The sequence below is a fragment of the Oncorhynchus kisutch genome, linkage group LG22 (genome assembly GCF_002021735.2).
Source record: "Oncorhynchus kisutch isolate 150728-3 linkage group LG22, Okis_V2, whole genome shotgun sequence".
Taxonomy (NCBI): domain Eukaryota; kingdom Metazoa; phylum Chordata; class Actinopteri; order Salmoniformes; family Salmonidae; genus Oncorhynchus; species Oncorhynchus kisutch.
Window position 1 is genome coordinate 27662235 of NC_034195.2, and position 24158 is coordinate 27686392.

At 40.9% G+C, this 24158-nt stretch overlaps 1 protein-coding gene across 1 annotated transcript in view; it reads right to left on the bottom strand.

Annotated features, from left to right (window-relative positions):
• The window catches only part of roraa (RAR-related orphan receptor A, paralog a), a 306708-nt gene that overhangs the window by 176001 nt on the left and 106549 nt on the right, over positions 1–24158 (bottom strand). Inside the window, exon 2 of the mRNA XM_031801701.1 lies at positions 15321–15341. Within this exon, the coding sequence (XP_031657561.1) occupies positions 15321–15341 (21 nt within the window). The remainder of the gene's footprint in view (positions 1–15320; positions 15342–24158) is intronic.

Consider the following 24158-nt stretch of genomic DNA (forward strand, 5'->3'; position numbering starts at 1 on the left):
TTGCATACAACTTTTGACAGGACCTTGTATCATTTCTATAGTACTGCGAACTCATGATACTCCATAACCTTTTACAGATGTAGGATCTTAATTTGATCACTCTTTTGTTGCTGAGAATTTTCTTGCACAGCAGAAAATGTAAATGTGTATTGTATTCCAGGTTTAAAAATGCTTCTAAAGACTGTAATTTTCCCTTAAAAAATGTCAGACTTGATTTGATCTAACGAAAAACATATCAACCCCTACAAAAAATTTCCATTACTTATAATCCACATAATAATTCATATTTCCTGTTGCGGCAGGATTATTTTCCTGCTGTAGCAAACTGGTTCAAATTAAGATCCTACATCTGTACGTCCTTTAGCGAAACGCAGTGACTGCAGAATCATGCACATTCACAAATACAATAGTCACACAAACACTCACTCACAGTCATAGACAGACACACACACACACACACACACACACACACACACACACACACACACACACACACACATACACAGTAAGTCTAGGCAACCAGTGAACCATGAAACATCTTTATCTCTCTCTGTTCCCATAGCAACGAGTGAAATCATATTCCCCTTACAACTTTGTTCCCCACTCAAAAATGTTACCATCTGCTAAAAACATATAGAGAAAAGCGAGCCAAAGAGAAAAGTTATGTGATGAATATTTCAGAGGGCCTGCGCTGGCGGCTGCAGGCTTTATGGTCCCTGGCCAACAGCTTCCCAGGGGACAAAAAACTGCCACCTCCTTCCCCTCCATAGATAAAGCTCACAGGGATGTTCTCTTTGGTGAGAAGGCTGTTTACTGGCAGTTCCATAGGGTCTTATTCTTTTACCGGGCTTTATGTCTCTCTTTCCATTGTATGTATTTCCTGACACATGAGAAACCCAGATCATTTTATGGAGTGCTATACAAGGTCATATTGTTCTGAGCACTGTAACACTCTTTATGGCCATGGACCCTTACAGTAAAAAACCTTCAATCTACAGTCTAGAGCTGCATGTTCCACCACCACCAGAAATCCTCAGACACAGCAGTGAAGACCGCTCTCCTCTCCTGCCCACTCTGGACCTGTGCCAGAGAGCTTCACATGGGCTGAAACCCCATTGTGTTCCAGTGAGTTTCCTCCTGGTGCAATACATCATGTGCGGACAGAACACTGCCCAGGAATAAAAGGGACAACTGAGGCCGTATATTAAGTACAAAAGCATCCAATCCATAAATGTCAGCATTAATAGCCAGGCCAGCAATTACATTTTTCATCTACAATGAGGCCAATTAGAAGAGTTGAAATGAGCTGTTGGAAAGATGCCCATTCTTTATGGCCGTGTCACAAGACACAGCCACATTATTTATTCCCCCCGCTGCCCCCTCACCTGCCAGAATTTATGGCTTACAACAACCTCATTATCGTGGTTAATCTGGATTATTATATATGTTCCTCCTCTCCTGACCAACATCAACAGTTTGTGGAGCATATGTGGCAAGTCTGTGGTCTTCTGCTGACCTTGTGTCTAACATTACTCTGGAGGACTGAGACTCCGCACAACAGATGGGCCAGACGAAGTCCAAGCACTGGGTTCAGGGGAGTAAAACAACACAGGAAAAATATACTGTACATCACTTCCAACACATTGTTTGATTTAGATTTCTGGGAGCAAAATTTTGTTTGGTTTTACGAGGCTAAGACGTGACATGCGGTCCAAAGGAAATGTTTGTCTTTTTTGTTGCAAAGTGTAATGAGAACTTATGTTCAACCACAGACATGTAACACGCACTATGGTGCATTTCTGAGGTTAGTTTTCTTCAGTGTGGTTTCTGGAATGTACAGTATGTACTTATACTTTTTCAGCCCAGTTTACTGCAGAAACTTGACTCAAAGTGCATTTCTGAGTGCAGTTAAATCACCATCCAATATATTCTAGAAATTATTTTGTTGACATATAATCTAGAGAATTATAATACATCGAGCAAACGTGTGAAATCCTTTAGTTGTAAATTGTCATCATCAAACTTTTACAATAAATTGTTTATTTGACCAGAAACTGGTAAATGTAAAATGTTCAATATGATAACAGAATGGCTGAAGATTGTATAAGGTCACAACATCATGCTGTGGAGGAGCCTGTGTGGTATATTTTGCATTGGGTTTGCTTTCAATCTTGCCTTTGTCCTTCTCAATGATTGAATATAAATGTACAGGTGCAGGACAAAGGTAACCACTCAGCAATTGCTGCAACTGCTTTCAATTGCACCTGTTGAATGCCTGTTTGCTTTTTTCATCCTACACTTTCTCTCTACTTTGAAAGTCTCATCAACAGACAAACTGGCAGGGACATACGTTGCAGGTAAACCAGACATGTGTGACTGGACACTCTGTCAAGCAAATGAGAACAGGTGTTCACATTAAGGTTGCAAAGAGAGGGTACATTACTGGAAATGTTTGACGTTTACCAGTAAACTAACAAAATGTTGGTATCGTTCAAGGATTTTACGTAATCTATCACAAGACATCTAGTGGCCCTTTTGGGTAATTCAGATTATCACAGGCGTCTAATCATCTCTGGCCCTCCCTACAGGGAGGAGGTGAGGGCCCTCGGAGTGTGGTGTCAGGAAAATAACCTCACACTCAACGTCAACAAAACTAAGGAGATGATTGTGGACTTCAGGAAACAGCAGAGGGAACACCCCCCTATCCACATCGATGGAACAGTAGTGGAGAGGGTAGCAAGTTTTAAGTTCCTCGGCATACACATCACAGACAAACTGAATTGGTCCACTCACACAGACAGCAACGTGAAGAAGGCGCAGCAGCGCCTCTTCAACCTCAGGAGGCTGAAGAAATTCGGCTTGTCACCAAAAGCACTCACAAACTTCTACAGATGCACAATCGAGAGCATCCTTGCGGGCTGTATCACCGCCTGGTACGGCAACTGCTCCGCCCTCAACCGTAAGGCTCTCCAGAGGGTAGTGAGGTCTGCACAACGCATCACCAGGGGCAAACTACCTGTCCTCCAGGACACCTACACCACCCGATGTTACAGGAAGGCCATAAAGATCATCAAGGACATCAACCACCCGAGCCACTGCCTGTTCACCCCGCTATCATCCAGAAGGCGAGGTCAGTACAGGTGCATCAAAGCTGGGACCGAGAGACTGAAAAACAGCTTCTATCTCAAGGCCATCAGACTGTTAAACAGCCACCACTAACATTGAGTGGCTGCTGCCAACACACTGACACTGACTCAACTCCAGCCACTTTAATAATGGGAATTGATGGGAAATGATGTAAATATATCACTAGCCACTTGAAACAATGCTACCTTATATAATGTTACTTACCCTACATTATTAATCTCATATGCATACGTATATACTGTACTCTATATCATCGACTGTATCCTTATGTAATACATGTATCACTAGCCACTTTAACTATGCCACTTTGTTTACATACTCATCTCATATGTATATACTGTACTCGATACCATCTACTGTATCTTGCCTATGCTGCTCTGTACCATCACTCATTCATATATCCTTATGTACGTATTCTTTATCCCCTTACACTGTGTATAAGACAGTAGTTTTGGAATTGTTAGTTAGATTACTTATTGGTTATTACTGCATTGTCGGAACTAGAAGCACAAGCATTTCGCTACACTCGCATTAACATCTGCTAACCATGTGTATGTGACAAATAAAATTTGATTTGATTTGATTTGATGTGACATTATCACATGTAAAATATATGAAATAATAAATAAGATGATTTGAAAATAATAGAATGACAAAGCTGTAAAACATTATCCTAAATATAAAACATCGGATTAGTGAATACAATTGGTGTTTAATAGGGTTTCAGAATAAAATATCCTTTCAAATTTTAATTTGACTATGTCACTATGCATTTGTTGTCAATGTTTTGATGCAAAACTGGTGGCAGTTGTGAACACAGTCAATAGTTGGAAGAGTTTGAGAGTTAATAGAAAATAATACCATTGTTGATTTGATCCTTTTTTTCATTAATTAGGCAATTTTTTCTTGAACCATATCTACTGGAAACTCATGGACAATATGGACACAGATATAATAAATTAATAATATATATGAATCATTGTTTAAAAGTTTTTAAAGTATAAACTACCAAAGTTAGGCTAGACTGCCATAGATTTAACATTTTAGTAGACGCTCTTATCCAGAGCAACTTACAGTAGTGAGTGCATCCATTTTCATACAATTTTTTTCATTTTCGTACTGGTCCCCTGTGGGAATTAAACCCACAACCCTGTTGTTGCAAGCGCCATGCTTTACCAACTGAGCCACATGGGTCCATTTTGTTATAATTACCAAAATTCCTGAACATTCCGGTAACTTTGGGAAATTACCGATAGCTTTGCAACCCTAGTTCACATACTTAACATGTACAAAATATAGTACGCAAAGGGAGGATGGTGGATGCGTAATATTGGTTCAAACATAAATCCTGCATCTTGTCCTCACTGTGTGACTAGATCCCTAGACTTAAAGGGATAGTTTGCCCAAATTTCAAATTGACATATCAGTTTACTTGCCCTGTAATTATTCTATGGACAACATATGACATCAATCAAGTTTCTCTGCGACTGTTTTCACATGTTAATGTAATAGCATTTGTGTCACAAATCCCATTCTAGTCACAAATCCCATTCATGGGACCGATATTAGCATTGTTCGCGCATCATGTTCAAAACATCTTTAATTAAGTTACTTTTTGGGCTTCACAATCATTATTAGATACTTTCGGATTATTTAAACATGATGCACAAAACAATGCAAAAATTGGTCCCATAACTTGAATGAGATTTGTGCCACAAATGCTAAAACGTTAGCATGTGGAAACAGTGCCAGGGAAACTAAACCAAAGCATTGATTGCTGTAACATCTTGTCCATAGACTGCTTACATGGTAAGGAAACCAATGTGTCATTTTGTAATTTTGAGTGAACTATCCCTTTAAGTCCAAACTTTCCTCCCCTATCCCCTCTACCTCCCTATTGTAGCTTACATAGCCCAGGAAAGAGGAGGTGGCATGGGGGGGGGGTTTAATTTGGCACTTGTGGCCCCATGAGGAGACAGCTTTGCCTGTTAAATAATCAAAAATAGAGTCAAAATGCCCCATTTGGAACAGCGTGTTTCCTAATGTAAAAGTGGTAGGTGGCATATTTCAAGTGGGCTTTGATTGATCCCCAGCTGTTTGGGAAATTGTCCCTCTTCCCTGAATTGAGGTCAGAGTGATAAGCATTGTGGGCACCTCCTCTAGGTGTGCTTCTCACATGCCCTCATCCAGGTGTGTGTGGCACCGCTGAGGTAGAATCACCCTAGCCACATGCACTTTACTGAGAGTCTCTCTGCGAGAGCACAAACTCAGTGGCAAGAAGGTGAATAAGACAACTTGAAAACAAGGCTTAAATAATAAGCAAGCTTAATCATAAAGGTAGGCTAATTGTTAGTACGAATTTACTAATAAAATATTAATAAATTACACAAACCATTATGAATGAACTATATGTTATAATTACAATGATCAAATTGAAATTGTAAAAAATGTCACCTTTGCTTTGTATTTACATAAAGCGTACCATATATCAGGCATTTCAAAGCTGGTTAAGTCACCTAACATATTGTCTTAACTCATACTCCTAAACAGTGTAAAACACTACTGCGTGGTTACATTTTCTACATTTTCCTTGAGAAAATAATCTGATGATTGAAGATGTTGTCTTGATGTATTTTCCAATCACTTATAATTTAGAGGAACATTTTCAATATGAGATGAGATTTTTACCTGTACCCTAGATCCACTAAATATGACTGCCATTTTCTGGTACGAGGAGCCAACTGAAGTATCCTGAGTTTCATCTGAGTTTGTAGGATTCATTGTTTCCTTAAGGCCTAAATACACCATGAGAGTTTTAGACAAAGTTAATCAAAGAACAAAGGAATTCTGCCATGAAAGGCAAATGCCATTTACACCAAGCAGCATTAGCACCAGTGGCAGCTGTTATTTTTTTTTTCTATTTCAGTTATTTTTCCAACCTGGAGGATAATCAAAGCCTTCCACAAAAGTAGGGGGGACAGTGACAGAGAAATGAAATAAAAGCTACATGAGCAGTCATACATTTCTAATGGAACTCTTTTAATCTTGAAAGGGAGACTTTCAATAGTGAATTAGTCTTTTTTGTATTCCTTTAATGCTTCCCAGAGAAATATGCAAATCTCTAGCTAATGGTAACAGCAGTGACAAAGGAGCAAGTTCTACTCTGCTAGTCTGTGCTATCCAACCAGGGGTCCTCTATGTGGCCAGCATAATGAACTGCCTGCAGCCTAACAGAGCAGAGCTGGGCCTTCTGGAACCACTCATTAATGAAGACATCTGGATGGCCTCCACAAGACACAACTCTATCTTCTCCTAGCCAACACTTTAGTCAAGGCTTTGGTCAAAGATTCACTTCACAAGGTTGTAATTTTAACCAGGGTATTGAACGGATTCATGAACTATTAGTGTATTGAAACGGTTTGGAATATTTTTTCTTTCCATTTGTCCTTTCATATTTCTAGTCCTGGTTTTTGAGTGTGTGTTGCTAATGATACAATTGTTACTATAGTTACAGTATTTTAGTCATGGAATTAATGTTATTCTGAATTTCAGGAGCCTGGCAGATCCCTGGCAGTTTGTGTTTTAAAATGTAGAATTTGGGGATGGAGCTTTTGGAAAGGAGCAATATCACTGTAATTTACAATAGCTTCTACCTAATAGCATTTTCAATATTGAGACATTTTGGTGGAAAGAATAGTATCATATTATAGTATCATATTTTACAGTCTATAATTCTCAAATGAAAAACATTTGAAAGCTGAACGCAAATGTGTGCATGTGTAGGAACTAAATGTTGTAACAAATTGATAAAAAATATGCTTCAATGTAGCAGTACATATTTGCAAAAATAGGCACATAACTAGCGTCATATCAGTTTGGAGTTTCAGAGCTCAAAATAATGTAGGAATTATACACTGGCAAGGGGCAATATTATTGTTCACTGAAGTAAAGCTATATTGTAAGTTATGGATAGTCATGCAAAATAACACTTTCGATACATCATAATTATTGAAAGATCAATATCAAATACTGTACTAATGCAGGGAGAGACTTCAATATTCTGTTTCATATCCGTAACTGTATCCATCATTAGGGTGGCAGATAGTCTGACGTTTAAGATCTTTAGAGCAGTAACAGAAAGGTCACTGGTTTGAATCCCTGAGCCAACTAGGTGAAAAATCTGTTGATGTGTCTTAACCCTAATTACTCTCGATGTGCGCGTTCGCTAAATTACAAAAACAATATTTAAACCAAAGTCATGAGAAATGATGAAAATACATTGAAATAAGCATTACAAATCCATACTTTTTAATTTTGGGGGCTGGCTGGCTGGGTAGAAACGTGGTTAACTAGTAGAGGCTGAGATAATCCTTTTATCTAGATCCCTGCTGGAGGGTATACCAAACACTCCCTGATTAAAAATGGAAACGTGGGCAACCAACAGTTTAAGAATCATGGGCTCTAAACAGATAAGGTGGAACGTCGTGTTGCTATGGCAGTGCATATGGAATGACTTACCACACTGTTCACCCTGTCTAATATATTCACATTTATGAAATATTTCATAAGTAGCATAGCAAATGCTAAATATAAAATCCCACGGAGATGCTCTACCCTTTCGCAGTTGGAGTTGTGGAGAAATTGTTCTCAAGCTACAGTGCTTTTGATTTCTTCATCTTCCTTCTCCTCTATAAGGGAAAGCCCTGCGAAAATGTTCCAGCTCTCCACACTGCCAGATAGAACCAGTGAACAAAAGAGGTGATTTGATCTGTTCATGTGGGAAATCAGATCCCCGTCTGAGATGTATCCAATGCGCTCCAGGATACTGTTAAGCAACGGCCACAAATAAAGGACAATTATCACATAGAAATGCAGAGAGGGAGGGCTTATATAAGGAATAGAAACATGTAAATTGTCCATTAGATAAATCAGAACTCTCCAACAGAGAGAGTGGGAACACCATATACTGTAGCAACCAAGTAAAATAAATGCAAAAAGGTATTACTAGTCACGGTGTGTGTATTATCAGAACTGCCTCCTACAAAGCACACACAGTGAGGTATAGCAGAGGACACATTCCCCCCTCGCTCAATCTGGTGTGACAGAGCAGGACAACTGCACGGCCCTTTTCTCCTGTCAATACTCCCAGCATCCATTTTCACCTGGCTGATACCTTTTACTGGTCAAGGGATGAATAAATCACACTTAGTGTTCTCCCCTGGTACTTTGACTAAAAAAAAACATCTCAACATGAAGGAGGACTGCAGTGTTTCCCTGTCATCACTGCCCCTGAGGTACGGTGAAACATTTCCGCCCATAAAATATCATTTTTCAAATAACCTTATTTCTCTTGTAATCTATCCGCCACAATGGATGGCTTCTGGGATGCGTTTAATTTCATCTGAACACAAACAATCTTTCAAAGGATTTAATAACAGTTACACAAATTAGCTTCATTAATAAGCTACTAATAGAATAATAGTGCTGCCATCTTATGCAGCTCAACAACAGTAAAGGTGTGAGGCAGGAAAAAACCCATCTGGGACTATTGTCTCTGAGCACTCCGAGCTTCATTAACAGAATGCTCCAGAATGCACACATACAATTAAAATATGCTGATCACTTTCTCATTGTTTACACTGTAGTTATCCATACCCTATTTTTGCACATGCAGTGACACATAATGTATTATGTAAATAAGCAAAGGCAATCACAAAGAAGTCAATTAGGTATAGATGATACTCACCAATATTAATTTGATCATACAATAACGGTCTGAAGTCAAATTGGTAAAACCGTGAGATCTTGTTGGCCCACTTACAGTACATGCTCTGGCATTCATAAGCAGCCCTATAAAAGAACTGTCAATTAATAATCATATCAATGGATGGAATCAGTGAATGAATGGCTGCAGCAATGTTCTGACAGGCACAACTAGCGCTGCATAACAAATTTGGCACAATAAGACAAAATAACAATGAAGTCATTCACACGTTTAAACGACTTAGGGCTCTATTTTAATCTTAACGCAGGCGGTAGTGCTATAGGTTCAGGGGTGTGTCAGAAATATTTTTGCCATTTTCCCTAAGGTCTGAGTTTTGAAGAATATAAAGTTGTGGGTTTGTCTAGGCTTGGCCCCTCACTGGCCAAACAGAATGCACTCCATGGCTAAATATGTGGTGTATTTACGGTACTCCAATTCCAATTCCAATGTTAGTCCGTTCTAGTTTGTTAAATGGCTTACAGAAACGAAATAACTAAATGTAGACCTATCCCATCTTTGCTAAATAGGTTCATTTGAATTCATTTGCATTCCACATTGTTCTAAGTATTTGTATGGCTTCAATAGCATTCACACGGACATAGGGGCTAGGCCTACTGTAAATTGCATTATGGCTGAGCATGGACATAGGGGCTAGGCCTACTGTAAATTGCATTATGGCTGAGCATGGACATACCAAACATTGTAAAAAAGCAAGATTCAATTCATTATTGATAAGGCATGAAAATAAATGTATAATTGTAATCAAATTCTAAACAAAACAAAGACATGTTTTAAACAGGCACCATAATTCCTCCCCATGGACATGTAATACTAAAACAACGCCGTTTATGAAGGGTTTTACACACATCCAAACTTTTCACAGTAGCTGGACAAAGATCCAATATAAAGAGAAAGGGAGAATGTCTACTAACCTTTATACTGCTCCCAAATAGGCCTATGGTTTATGAACATAATTGGAATCATCTTACAGATCAGATCACATTCACAAATCTCCAGAAATTCAAGCGCTCCACAGACTATGTCACCATAAAACCAGGAAGATGAATCATTCTAATACGTTTACAGGTTACAGATAACTTCTAAATACGAGGTTCACCGGTATTCACCAAGGTTCTCATCTCTCGTTTCATGATGGGCATGGGCACGTAGCCTACATCATGGAGGGGGTTTTAGGCACGTCCAAAACGGGACCTGCAATGCTAAAGTAATGTGGACCTGTCTACAGTGCATAGATAAAAAGGGAATGTCAGCTCACTGTTTTGTTCCTCTCAAACTTTATATTTTATTAAAGCTTTGGTGATTAAGATTAAGATTAAGATTTACTTCCAAGCGGTTTCAGGAGCCAAACCCTTTATCGACAGTCTTGACTACTTTGCGATTCCATTCGGCAGGCGAATAAAAGCCTTCGTTGAGAGGAGGCGGAGGTTATTCTTGTTTTTTAATCAAATCAAATCAAATGGGAAGAAAAATAAGTATACAGGCACCAAAAGCACATTAGGCTACTCTTGTTCCATGTGCATATGGCCAGTGTGCGTCATGGCTGGACAGGCTGCGTTTCCGCTGTCAAAGTTCATGGCATAACCAACTGTGTTACCACTAAAACCAGCTTTTGGTTGGTTTTAAATATCCATATCAGTGCTGTGAGCTGAATTAGACAGGTAAATTGCCGAACCTGTTATTAGGGCTGGAAAATGCCAGAGCGGCAGTTTTTACACGGTGAATTGCAAACTAACGTGCGTTTGACACTAGCGCTGCCTTAACACATGCTGAAAATTGCGCCCTTTGCATCTTGTTTGAACGACTTTGTTTATTTTTTTTAACTAAGTAATTTAAACAAGATACAAAATCATTAAAATAAAATACTAAGTCTTTTGATTGAGATAATTCCAAGAGTAATTTATAAAAAAAGATTTGCCTTGGGCTTCAGGGCTTGTATACAACTTATTCCCCTTCAGCAAAAAAATATCTATATTTTCAAAGAAAGTTCACAAATAAAAATGACAAAAAGTGATGGATTTTAGTAAAGAAAACAGTAGTTAATTAATGATGAATTAGAGATGAGGTGAAGCATCATAAATTCAGACAACAAGGGGTTGTCTAGCCGATGAAAAACAGCACTCCTGGATCTGATCTGCCTGTACCTGTGTGTATCTTTCAAAAGCTCCCTGACACTTTATCTTTTCCATCTCGCTAGATTACACCTCCAGGGTTCAGGTGGGAATCAATCATTGCTATTATTACCTGAAGTCACAACATGCATCTATCACCGCTAAGGTTACCATAACCTCAATATTAGCCGAGAAAAGCCTCTCTAATAAACAGCAGAACGGATGGCCCGGGTGGTGGGATTTCATCTTCCTTTCACTTTTAATAAGGTACTCTGAGGAATAAAGATTACAGGCCATATTTAGCATGCAGAACAAATCAGCCTCTTCCTCCCCTCCCCTCTTTATTGTAGTTAGTCATTAGGATCTAGGCTGGGGTTTCTAGTTCTAGTGGAAAGAGGCATTCCCTGGTTCAACAGCTAACCAGCCACGCTGCCTGTCTAACTGCCTGCTACCTGCCCGCTCTGCTTAGTTCTCCTGCTACAGTATCGTATCGCCTGCAACGTCTGTTAATAAGGCTGGGTGTATGGAAACAAAGTGGTGTGGCTCATCATGCCCAGCTAGACCAGTGGGAATCACAGCACTGTAAACCGTGAGGGCATGACTGGTTCAAGATGATTCTCCTCTTTAATAATCCATTATTACACAATAAAGTATGTGTAAAACAAGATGCAGAGAAAAGGGGGCAATAGGTTAAAATGGCTAAGGATTAAGAGAATTTGGTCAAGTAGGAATCTCAGACAGCATCAGTGCAGGAGTTGACACAAGGTCATGTTTACACACAGCACCCCCTAACATGAATCATTCATTTTCGTTCAAATGAATATCAACAGCCAAATAAATTACCATCACTGCAGCCAGAGTATCCATAATATACCTTCAATTACACTATCATTAGGGCATCAACTCTGATAATAAATTCTAAGAAATTAAGTTTGAATATATTCTAAGGAATTTTCACTTTGAAACCAGTCTTGTTATTCCCCTGAACCTCCAACAACAACACTCATTACAGTGGCTTGAAAACCAGAAGTGGAGACATGTAAATATTTAAAGCTCCCACAAATATATAAATATTCATTCAGGAATTATTTGATGCACTAAATAAATAATCCCTTGTTAAATAAATGACAGCCTAAATAAAATTTTAAAAACAGGATCTGGGGAAATGGAGAATTAGACAGGGACGGATTCTGGCAAGAGGAGAAGGAGAGAAGGGATAATGTCAGCTACCACCCCATTTGAATTCCTAATGGCAGACATGCAAACGCACTGAGCTAATTAAAGCCCAGCAACCAATTAGATGAGCTTTAGCTGCAACTTTAGGGGGAGGTACCGTGGCAGAACCTCATAGGGGAATATCGATATCTGTTCAGAAGGTGGAGCAGAGGAGAGAAGCCACCGAAAAAACACATCTCTGATGCCGCTACTACTGCCCAACGGTGAAAGGGATAGCAGTTAACAGTTCTATGGGTTTTTCTTTCCAGACGTTGCTGGATAAACATGACCCCTTTCCATAGTGCCATGTGGCAGTGACTCACTGAGGATGTGGAGCAGTAGAGGAGGGAGGAAAACCCAATCTATTCAGGAGTAATTCAGTAGCAATATAGTATCTCCTATAGCCTTCTGCTACGCTGTTGCTTCAGCGTGAAACTATTAGCCTATATCAAACTAAAGATTGGGACATGCATTAAAAATATAATACACATAGCCAACGTCTGGGTGATGTTCTCATCAAAAACCTGATTGATACATATAGATCCTATATAATACCTGTCTGCTGTTTGTGCTAAACCTATCCTCTACTGACAGGACAGGAAGTAATCTTATGTCTGGCCTGGGACCATTCTCCTCTCTGTCTATCTTTCTCTCTCTGCTCTCTGAAGGGACAGGCATTTATGCTGCCTGAGCCTGTCCTATCACACACTGTGCGACAGGAACAAGGCTTTTGTGATGGCCATGATTTGTCTTTTGTGTTCCCAGGTAGAATTAAGATGAAATTCTACAGGCAGTCATTGTGTTCCGATCTTCAGAACACTCCAAAAATATGTTAGGTTTTGAAGGGGTGAAATGAAGCCTGCGGGGCCTTGGCAGGCCTTGCTCTGTTGGGAAATACACTGGGGAAATACAATGGGAACAATTTTGTCCTCAGTTTTTTTTTTACACTCCACTATACCTTAGTCAGTCCTGCCTACTTAGACTTTTTTAAAGGCCCACTGTTGTCAAACATATGATTTTCCTCAGTTTTTTATACATTTCCACACTATAGGTTGAAATACTGTAATACTGTGAAAACTATGATAATGCCCTTTTATTGTAAGAGCTGTTTGAAAACACATTTCTGCCCGTTTGGGTGGGATGGAGTTCAAGTCGACCGCTGTACTGCAGGCATTGTTTGCAGAAAAAAGGATTCCCTATTATATAGTAGTAAAGGGGAAAAATGGGTTCAATCTTTGTGTAAATAAATACACTTTTCGAAGACAATCATGGTACCAATATTTGCTTCTACTGTACCAGATGTATGCTTCTATTGCACCTATTGCACCAGATTATTCAAAAATTGGAAGTTCTAAGGATAATTTAGTAGCATATGGCAGCCTGCAGTAGTGTAAACTGCATGTTATCGCTACATAAATCTCCCACAGACCACTCCCACAGACCACTCCCAGACAGTCCTAGCAAAATTCTCACTTGAGAAACTGCTCTTTTGCGAAGAAGCTATTTTTGTTTCTTTTTGAAATGTTTAATTGAAAACAATCACATCAAGGTACTTAATCATTACCCAGAAATGATTTGATATTGGCATTGGACCTTAACAGAGCATTATTGTCTCGCTACATGTTCTCTGCCTCTATTTTCCAGTGGGTTTCTGAGAAGAAAGATGACAGCAGCCATTTTGCCAGAGTCTGCCAGACCCTTAGGGTATATCAGCCCCATCCCTCAAAGTGTTCCATATGCAAATAAAGTTTGGGATGGCGGCTTTCAGATGTGATAATTATGGATTTATTTGTAAGCTGTCACTTCTCTTAATGCTCAGGGATATCAAAATAAGTTCAAATAGAAGCATCAGAGAGGATCACATTTGCTGGAGTACGACAGATTCAAAGAACACGCGAAACCCATGACGCTGAAGGTCTGTCAATAAGCAGTCTTTTAGACAGCAATGTGCAACTGAGACCTTCATTGCATACAACCTGGTTTGAAAAGTGCCGCTAAATATATTCAGATTTTCCACATTTTGTTAGTTATTCCAACATCAAGGCACTTTTATCAACGGGTGACATACTAACAAAGACAGAGAACACATCCCCCCCATATGGACTGTGTAATAGAGTACAAGTCACATTCTCTTTGATAAAAATATACAGGAATATCTGTTTACATTTTCACATTGTGGAGAGGGTCGGATTGTGCTCAGTGTTGATTTGTAAGAAACCTTTCTGACATATGTTTTTAATATCCTGTTTCCCTTGAAAATCGGACCATGGCTACCATTCAGTATCACTACAGGAGAATATCATTGAACAAACGTGAAGATAGCACAATATATTTATGTCCATGCACAAAAGGAGGGAGAAGAGCAACTACTTGAGACCTGACACTTGCATTTAAAAGGACAACAAAGCACCTCGTAGTGATGAGAGGAGCGCTATAGTTCCACGTGGAATGGCTCTCCTCAACAGAGGAGAGAGAGAGAGAGAGAGAGAGAGAGAGAGAAAGAAAGAAAGAAAGAAATAGGGAGAAAGAAATATAGAGAGATGTTCCCAGCTTTGGCAGCAGGGGAGGTCAGGGTATTGTGTCTACTGCCTACCTGAGACTGCCTCCCTGATGGAACTTAATGGCTGTGCCTGGAGAGTGCTATGTCCCGCCTGCAAAATGTTCAAACATTGGCCTGTCCTCTTCTAGGAGAGTTCTCTGTCACTGTATAACTGCACATTAAGGGATGATAAAAACCGATGGAATCTACCCATCCATCTTGATTTTCCTGTGTTAGCGGGTGGGACAGTATTAGACCAGAATACCTGCCCCTCGGTGGAAGAACACTGGAACTGTAGCTCTGCTCTGTGTGACTGCCTTGCAACGGTTGCAGAGGAAGAGACTGCCTAGCTAACACATCGGAAGGAAACAAATACCAAATGCAGGATTGTGAGGCCTTTTTACTCATTTTCTTTAACATAAATATGGTAATTTTGTTAGACACAAATATGTTATTTTGTTAAGACACAAATACAATCATCTGTTGATGTTGACTGACATACAGTTATAATATGTAGTTCACGTACCTTGCTTGTTCGTGAGTCCACCTACACAGAAGTACATATTTGGTCAATGATATGAGTGTACGTTTAGAAAGTGAGCGACATCTATTTTTAAATAACTCAATGAGTGTTCTGGATTATGAGACAGGCATTATGACACTTACCTTTTGTACATGATCAGGTTGATGAAGCAGCGAGGCACAGCACACATCATCACCAAACAAAAACAGAGAAAGGAGAAACACATTAATAATGTGGACATACAATAGCACCAACAGTGACAATTCAAGCAAAATATTATTTTACATTGCTTTTGGAACTCTCTCTATTTCAGTGGTCCCTGGTGTACTGTAATTTATGACTGGTTGAATGACAATAGACTACATTTTAATAGTGGATCTGTTTGGGGAGTAGAGTCAGCCCTTCGCTGGTTGCAGGTTGTGGTGAAATAAAGTACAGCACTTAAAAAGCACAGCATCATTTGTTTTGCAGGTTCTTTACCTACAGTATAAGCCTTTACTAAAACTCAGACACACGCTCAATGGGTAACCTTCACAGTAATACCAAGGTGCTACTTCACAGTGACACTTTGCCTGCCTCAAAGCACACTCACTCACTCACACTCTCTAGCTCCAGCACACAAGATAGCATCTGATGAGTCGTGCGATCTAATTGAAGTGTAGATTACTATCACTTGTGTGCTTGCCAGCTCAAAATAATACAAAATCATGGAGGGAGAAGATAGGAATGTTGGTCCACTGTGGTACAGCACAGTAGCTGTCCAGACTGACGCAATCTGCCTGTCTCTGGAAGACACCCTGGTGCTTAGAAAGAGAATGGCCCCCTCTGCAGTCCAGCTGGGGGGTGAGTCATCTGTGACAGACAGGTCCAGACATGTCCCTCTCTCACAGAGACACTGAGGACTTGGTGTTGAGAGACATAAAGTGTTGGAGGATGTGGGCCAGCGTCACTGAGAGCTGACTGGCAGCTGTGACGGGAGTGACATGTCAGCAGTAGGGTAGTAGGGGACCCTGGCTGGATGAGCCTAAGCACTTACAGTTCAAGGACATAGACACATGAAGAGACTTAGAGCCTGGCAAACTATACAAACAAACATGATCCTGCTCTGCTCCTGTGGATCCCCAGGATGGGATGGGATATGTCTGGAATTACACTAGAAATCTGCAATTATGCAGAGATAGTTGACATACAATACAGGACATACAAATCAAATCAAATGTTATTTGTCACATGCGCCGAATACAACAGGTGTGCTTACATACAAGCCCTTAACCAACAATGCAGTTTAAAGAAAAATAAGAGTCAAGTAAAAAATAGCTAAGTAAAAATAAAAAATAAATTAAATATATAAATATATATAAAGAGCAGCAGTAAAATAACATTAGTGAGGCTCCCGAGTGGTGCAGTGGTCTAAGACACTGCATCTTAGTGCAAGAGATGTCACTGCAGTACCTAGTTCAAATCCAGGCTGCCTCACATCCGGCTGTGATTGGGAGTCCCATAGGGTGGCGCACAATTGGCCCAGTGTAGTCAGGTTTTGGCAGGGATAGGCTGTCATTGTAAATAAAATTTGTTCTTAACTGACCTGCCTATTTCACTAAAGGTTACACATATACAGGGGGTACCGGATACAGTCAATGTGCAGGGGCAAGTGTAACATTGACCTGCTGTAACAAACCCTTGGTGGAGAAAGGAATTCTAAGACCAATCAACAGAAATAGAGTGGGAGATGATGAGAGAAAGAGACAAATAGAGATAGAGAAAAATAGATAAAGCACCAGAAAGGGGAAAAAATGATCAGGTTGAAGTGAAGGAATAAAGTCTGTCAGTACTCTCAGGAAGGAAGGCCTCATTACTGTACCTCGTGGGCACTCACTCCAGTTGGCCTTTGAAGTTCTTTGGGGTACACCCTTCCATGAAACGAGCATCGTTAATCCACTTGTTAATCAAGTGTGTTCCCGAGCTCATGTCTGAAGTGCCCCTTTCCTCCTTGGGAAATCCAAAGCTTTGAAAGGAGATTGTAGATCAAAAGAGAGGGGATATTTTATCTTATAGACTATTCAGTCAGAGCAACATAATACTGCTTGTAGCAAATCCTACATTTGTGTACACAAGCTCATAATGCAATTTCACATCATGGAATGAATAGGCCTACTGAATTAATATTAAAGAAAGCATTCATGTAATTGCAAACAGATCTTGCAGCTATGTTCTTCTCGATTCCGTAAAGGACTGAATGAACAGTGCATTCAGTCCTTTACAATACAAACCTCAAGATGATTAAAGCACATCTCCTTGGACTAAAAGAATACACAGGAGAAGATTAAAATAAAAACCCTTTCAGGTTTTGAAAGAGGGAGCTTATGTGAGAGAGGGGCTGGGATGGGATGGGTGGGGGCCGTCGTCTCATGGTTGTCTTCCCCGTTTCTCTGCCCGCCCCTGACGAGAGTATTCTCTCACTTTTCTCCCCAGCAAACAGGAAACAGTCAGACAGATGTGAGAATAGGACGCCTCCTCTCGTCTCCTATCTCCTCCCAGCCCTGTGGGCTGCTGCGAGGCAGTGCCATGAAGGCCTAGCGCAGTGACTCCCCCCGCTGCGCCTACAACTCTCCTTTTCAGTTCAATTAATGAGCCATAAATAACCCAATGAAGGTGTCAACAAAGAGTGCAATTTATCATGGCTTTCACCACTGCACTTCATGTGAGGAGAATCCTCATCCGCTCAGCCAAATAGAGACAACAACGTAATAAAAATATTTATTCAGTAGCCGAACACTCCAACCTCAAATTTATCTTGAGCAGAGTGATCTTCACAGGTGCGGTGATTTGACAAATATGTTGGGAATCGTGGGCCTGCTCCTATTGTTAGGGTATCACAGACAGACTGGAAATACATTTGGTTAAGAGCGAGCGACAATATACTCACTAGGCTCCTGTGAGGCTGCCAAGGAGCCGGTGTTAAAGGCACTTCTTTCTGTCGGGGACTACTCTGCTACTCCGCACTGTAGATCATAAGGGCAGTTGTCTCCCTCAACAACAAAAAAACTAAAATAATGGGGAATTTCTGTTTAGTCCTATAGAGTTGGTATAAGCTGCGGGAAGAATGACTTTATCAGTGTGTCCCACAAATGTCACCTTGAGTAAACTATATGGAGGAAAAATATACAGTACTGAATAATATACAGTAGCCTGTGAATTGAAGGGCTGCTAGAAGCAAGCTGCAATCAGAGGTAGTATGGTGTAGTGCTTCTGAGAAAAGAGGAAAACTTATTGAATAATATATGACAGCTGGGTTTTTTGAATACAACATTAAAAGTGATGACATGAGTACAAACGCAGCTATGCTTCATCTTAGAACCCCAAATCAAAACCTAAGGCTTAAAAGCAATGTTAAACAGCCTATCTTCACAGTGAGATCATTTGCAGGGAAAAAATAAGCAGTGGCTGCTGAATACATGTGAATACAAGCATTTTCAGCCTTGAAGCTAAGCCGGAACTTGAGTGCATATGAATCCTGCTAAACCAATTAATGGTTCCTGTTAACCCACTCATCTTTGGAGAGGATTGTCTTTCTAAATAACACAGGAACACGTCCCCTCTCAAGCAAACAGCCCACACACACTCTGACAAAGACTTGCAGATTTTCACTTGAATCTGGGGGCTTTTTCTTACACATCTCAAGCACACTCTTCAACTCACAGATCTTGCGTAACATCCCCAATACGGAAAGCCTTTGTCTCGGTATCGATTGAATCCCTTAATCTGAACGCCTCCATACACCAGACACTTTGATGGTTTGTGATACAGTGCATTCGGAATGTATTATTCTACCTTTATTTCAACAAGGAACACAGACTGAGACCAAGATCTCTTTTACAGCTGGGCCCTGCGTATGCATGTTTACACATACAGTTTAGGTACAATGATTAAGAAACTACACAAGACAAACAAAACAATCACACATACTGTACAACAACAAAAATACAGCAGCAGATTGTTACATTTACACACAGGTTATTCCCCTAACAGCACAAGAACTTGCATTACCCGAAGCAGTTACAAGCAATACAAAAATCTAAATCCTCCAATAAATGTTTCAAATGAGCAAGTATTCAGACACCTTGACTTATTCCACATTTTGTTGTTACAGCCTTATTCCAAAATTGATTAAATTGTTTTCCCCCCTCATCAATCTACACACAATACCCCTTAATGACAAAGCAAAAACACGGTTTATATTTAAAAAAATGAAATATATTTACGTAAGTATTCAGAACCTTTAGTATTTTGTTGAAGCACCTTTGGCAGTGATTACATCCTCGAATCTTCTTGGTTGTGACGCTACAAGCTTGGCATCACTCTATTTGGGGGGTTACTCCCATTCTTCTCTGCAGATCCATTCAAGCTCTGTCAGTTTAGATGGGGAGCAGTGCTGCACATCTATTTTCAGGTTTCTCCAGAGATGTTAGATTGGGTTCAAGCCCAGGCTCTGGCTGGGCCACTCAAGGACATTCAGAGACTTGTCCCGAAGCCATTCCTGCGTTGTCTTGGCTTTGTGCTTAGGGTCGTTGTCATGTTGGAAGGTGAACGTGTGCCCCAGGATGAGGTCCTGAGCGCTCTGGAGCAGGATTTCATCAAGGATCTCTCTGTACTTTCCTTCGTTAATCTTTCCCTTTATCCTGATTAGTCTCCCAGTCCCTGCCTCTGAAAAATATCCCCACAGCATGATGCTGCCACCACCATGCTTCACCGTAGGGATGGTGCCAGGTTTCCTCCAGAGGTGACATTTGGCATTCAGGCCAAATAATTCAATCTTGGTTTCATCAGACCAGAGAATCTTTTTTCTCATGGTCTGAGAGTTGGGCTGTCATATGCCTTTTACTGAGGAGTGGCTTCCGTCTGGCCACTCTACCATAAAAGCCTGATTGGTCGAGTGCTGCAGAGATGGTTGACCTTCTGGAAGGTTCTCCCACCTCCACAAAGGACCTATGGTGCCCTGTCAGAATGACCATCAGGTACTTGGTCACCTCCCTAACCAATGCCCTTTTCGCCCGATCGCTCAGGTTGGCCGGGTAACCAGTTCTAGGAAGAGTCTTGGTGTTTCCAAACTTCTTCCATTTAAGAATGATGGAGTTCACTGTGTTCTTGGGGACCTTCAATTCTGCAGAAATGTTTTGGTACACTTTCCCAGATCTGTGCCTCGACACAATCCTGTCTCAGAGCTCTACGGACAATTCCTTCGACCTCAAGGCTTGGTTTTTGCTCTGTCAACTGTGGGACCTTATATAGACAGATGTGTACCTTTCCAAATCATGTTCAATTCATTTAATTTATGACAGGTAGACTCCAATCAAGTTGTAAAAACATCTCAAGGATGATCAATGGAAACATGATGCACCTGAGCTCAATTTCGAGTCTCATAGCAAAAGGTCTGAAAACGTATGTAAAAAAAGTATTTATGTTTTTTATTTTTAATACGTTTGAAAACCTGTTTTCGCAATGTCATTATGGGGTATAGTATGCAGATTGTGTGACGGAAAAAATTAGTTAATCCATTTTAGAACAAGGCTATAACGTAACAAAATGTGGAAAAAGTCAAGGGGTCTGAAAACTTTTTATTTATTTTTACAATTACATTATTAACTAACTATGCCAAAGGGATATTAAAGGGAAAATCCACACAAAACATTTTTTGTATTTTTTTCATTGGTCCATTGTTGATACAGTCCCAAAAGGTTTTGTATATCAGCAGTCAAGTTTTCTAGGTTGTTTCATTTTTTTTAATTTAACCTTTATTTAACCAGGTAGGCTAGTTGAGAACAAGTTCTCATTTACAACTGTGACATTGCCAAGATAAAGCAAAGCAGTGCGACACATACAACAACACAGAGTTACACATGGAATAAACAAACATACAGTCAATAATACAGTAGAAAAAGTCTATATACAGAGTGTGCAAATGAGGTAAGATAAAGGAGGTAAGGCAATAAATAGGCCATGGTGGCGAAGTAATTACAATATACCAATTAAACACTGGAGTGACAGATGTGCAGAAGATGAATGTGTTAATAGAGATACTGGGGTGCAAAGGAGCAAGATAAATAAATAGCCCTGTTTTTAGCCTGGATAATACTCGCTAGACTACCAGTATCGGACTGTCTCTCCACAACAACGCCGGATTCCTGCCGTAATCCCTGGACCACTACTTCTGATCTTCACAGCTAGCTTGCAGCTAGCTAGCTCACAGCTTGCAGCTACCGTGGCACCCAGTACCGAAGCTATCCCTGAGGCCCACCTCCCAGCCTACTCAACTGTTCACCCAAACCCCACTCATACACGGCTAGAGCCCAATACTCCACCGGATCCTTGCTGTAAACTCTGGACCTTGGCACCGGATCACCGCTGCTACCGATTGGCTATAGTGGTGAACACCACTGCCACGAAGCTAGCACCAGTTAGCCATGAGCCAGGCGCATCTCCCGGCTAGCAAACTAAATTCTACAATACCTCTTTCGCCATCTGGCTTGGATTCTCTGTCGACACGGCGCCCCGCCGCACCACCACGACTGGTCTGCCGACGAATACTCCAGTGGCGGCTTCCCTGTTCCATCTACTGCTGCCCCCTGGACACTATGATCACTTGGCTACATAGCTGACGCCTGCTGGACTGTCCATTAATCACGGAACTCCATCCAGTGTTATTTTTTATCTGTTGGCAACAGCCACGAACTCAGGCTCTGTGTGTAGTTAATCCAACCCTCTCTGCCTAGTCATCACCATTTTACGTGCTGTTGTTGTGTTAGCTGATTAGCTGTTGTTGTCTCACCTGTTGTTTTAACTAGCTCTCCCAATCAACACCTGCAATTACTTTATGCCTCGCTGTATGTCTCTCTCAAATGTCAATATGGCTTGTATACTGTTGTTCAGGTTAGTTATCATTGTTTTAGTTTACAATGGAGCCCCTAGTTCCACTCTTCATACCTCTGATACCTCCTTTTCCCACCTCCCACCGGTGACCTCACCCATTACAACCAGCATGTTCAGAGATACAACTTCTCTTATCATCACCCTGTGCCTGGGCTTACCTCCGCTGTACCCGCACCCCACCATACCCCTGTCTGAGCATTATGACCTGAATATATTCTACCACGCCCAGATATCTGCACCTTTAATTCTTTGTCCCCAATGCTCTAGGCGACCAGTTTTGATAGCCTTTAGCCGCACCCTCATCCTACTCCTCCTCTGTTCCGCGGGTGATGTGGAGGTAAACCCAGGCCCTGCATGTCCCCAGGCACCCTCATTTGTTGACTTCTGTGATCAAAAAAGCCTTGGTTTCATGCATGTCAACATTAGAAGCCTCCTCCCTAAGTTTGTTTTACTCACTGCTTTAGCACACTCTGCCAACCCTGATGTCCTTGCCGTGTCTGAATCCTGGCTTAGGAAGGCCACCAAAAATTCTGAGATTTCCATACCCAACTATAATTTTTTTTGTAAAGATAGAACTGCCAAAGGGGGAGGAGTTGCAGTCTACTGCAGAGATAGCCTGCAAAGTAATACTTTCCAGGTCCATACCCAAACAGTTCGAACTTCTAATTTTAAAAATGTATCTCTCCAGAAATAAGTCTCTCACTGTTGCCGCCTGCTACCGACCCCAATCAGTTGTCTCCAAGGTGGCATAGCAGTTCAGACGTCTTTTGTCCTCGTCTTGTCGTGTCCTGTATATATATATATTTACAACTTTTTCACATACATTTTATTTTTATTTTCCATCAACTCATCTTCAAAACACTCTCCTGCAACCCGCCTCACCAATGTATATTTATAAAAAAGTATTATTTACCTCAGATCTGTAATCCTCCAAGAAGCTAGCCAGAAACTCCAAGAAGCTAGCCTGAAACTAGCCAGAAGCTAATCCAGAAGCTAGTTCAGAAGCTAGTTAGCTCCTTTACTGGCAAATCGTTAATATTCAGCTAACCACGGTTTGTGGTCATCAGCTATCCTTTAGCTCGAAAATCTATCGCCAGTTCTGTACGGCGCAGCGCGGCTCGGAACGGAACATACCGGACCAATTTTTCTCTCCATGTCCCTGGACATTCATACCCGGATCTCACAGCTAGCTAGCTGCTATCCGTGTGACCATCGGAGCTAGCAAGCTCCGTCAATCACTCCTGAGTTCCATCAATCACACCTGGGCTGCAGTCACCTATCCGGACCCGTTTTACTGCCTTCGCGGAGCCCCACCGGGCCTTCACAACTGGACTGCCGACGTTATCTACCCGAAGGAGTTATTCGGCCGGCTCCTCCGTCGCGACGTTACCTGAACGCCCATCTGCGGCCTGCTAACCGTTAGCTGTCTTACCGGCTGCTATCTGAATAGACAATCGGACAATTTTTTAATTATTATTTTTTTTAATTATTTTTTTAATTATTATTATTATATTTTCTTCTTGGGCCTCTATAACTATATCTATTGTTTTTATTTTTGTTGTTGTTGTGTGATTTGGATTAATCCCCTCTACCACACGGAACCCCACTAATCTACTGACGGAACGTAAGGGGTGGCTAACAGACCTCCATCCTATGCTAGCTTGCTACCGATGCCCTGGCTAGCTGTCTAAATCACCAACCAACCTCTCCACTCACCGGACCCTTTTGATCACTCGACTAAGCATGCCTATCCTTAATGTCAATATGTCTTGTCCATTTCTGTTCTGGTTAGTGTTTATTGGCTTATTTCACTGTAGAGCCTCTAGTCCTGCTCACTATACCTTATCCAACCTATTAGTTCCACCACCCACACATGCAATGACATCTCCTGGTTTCAACGATGTTTCTAGAGAC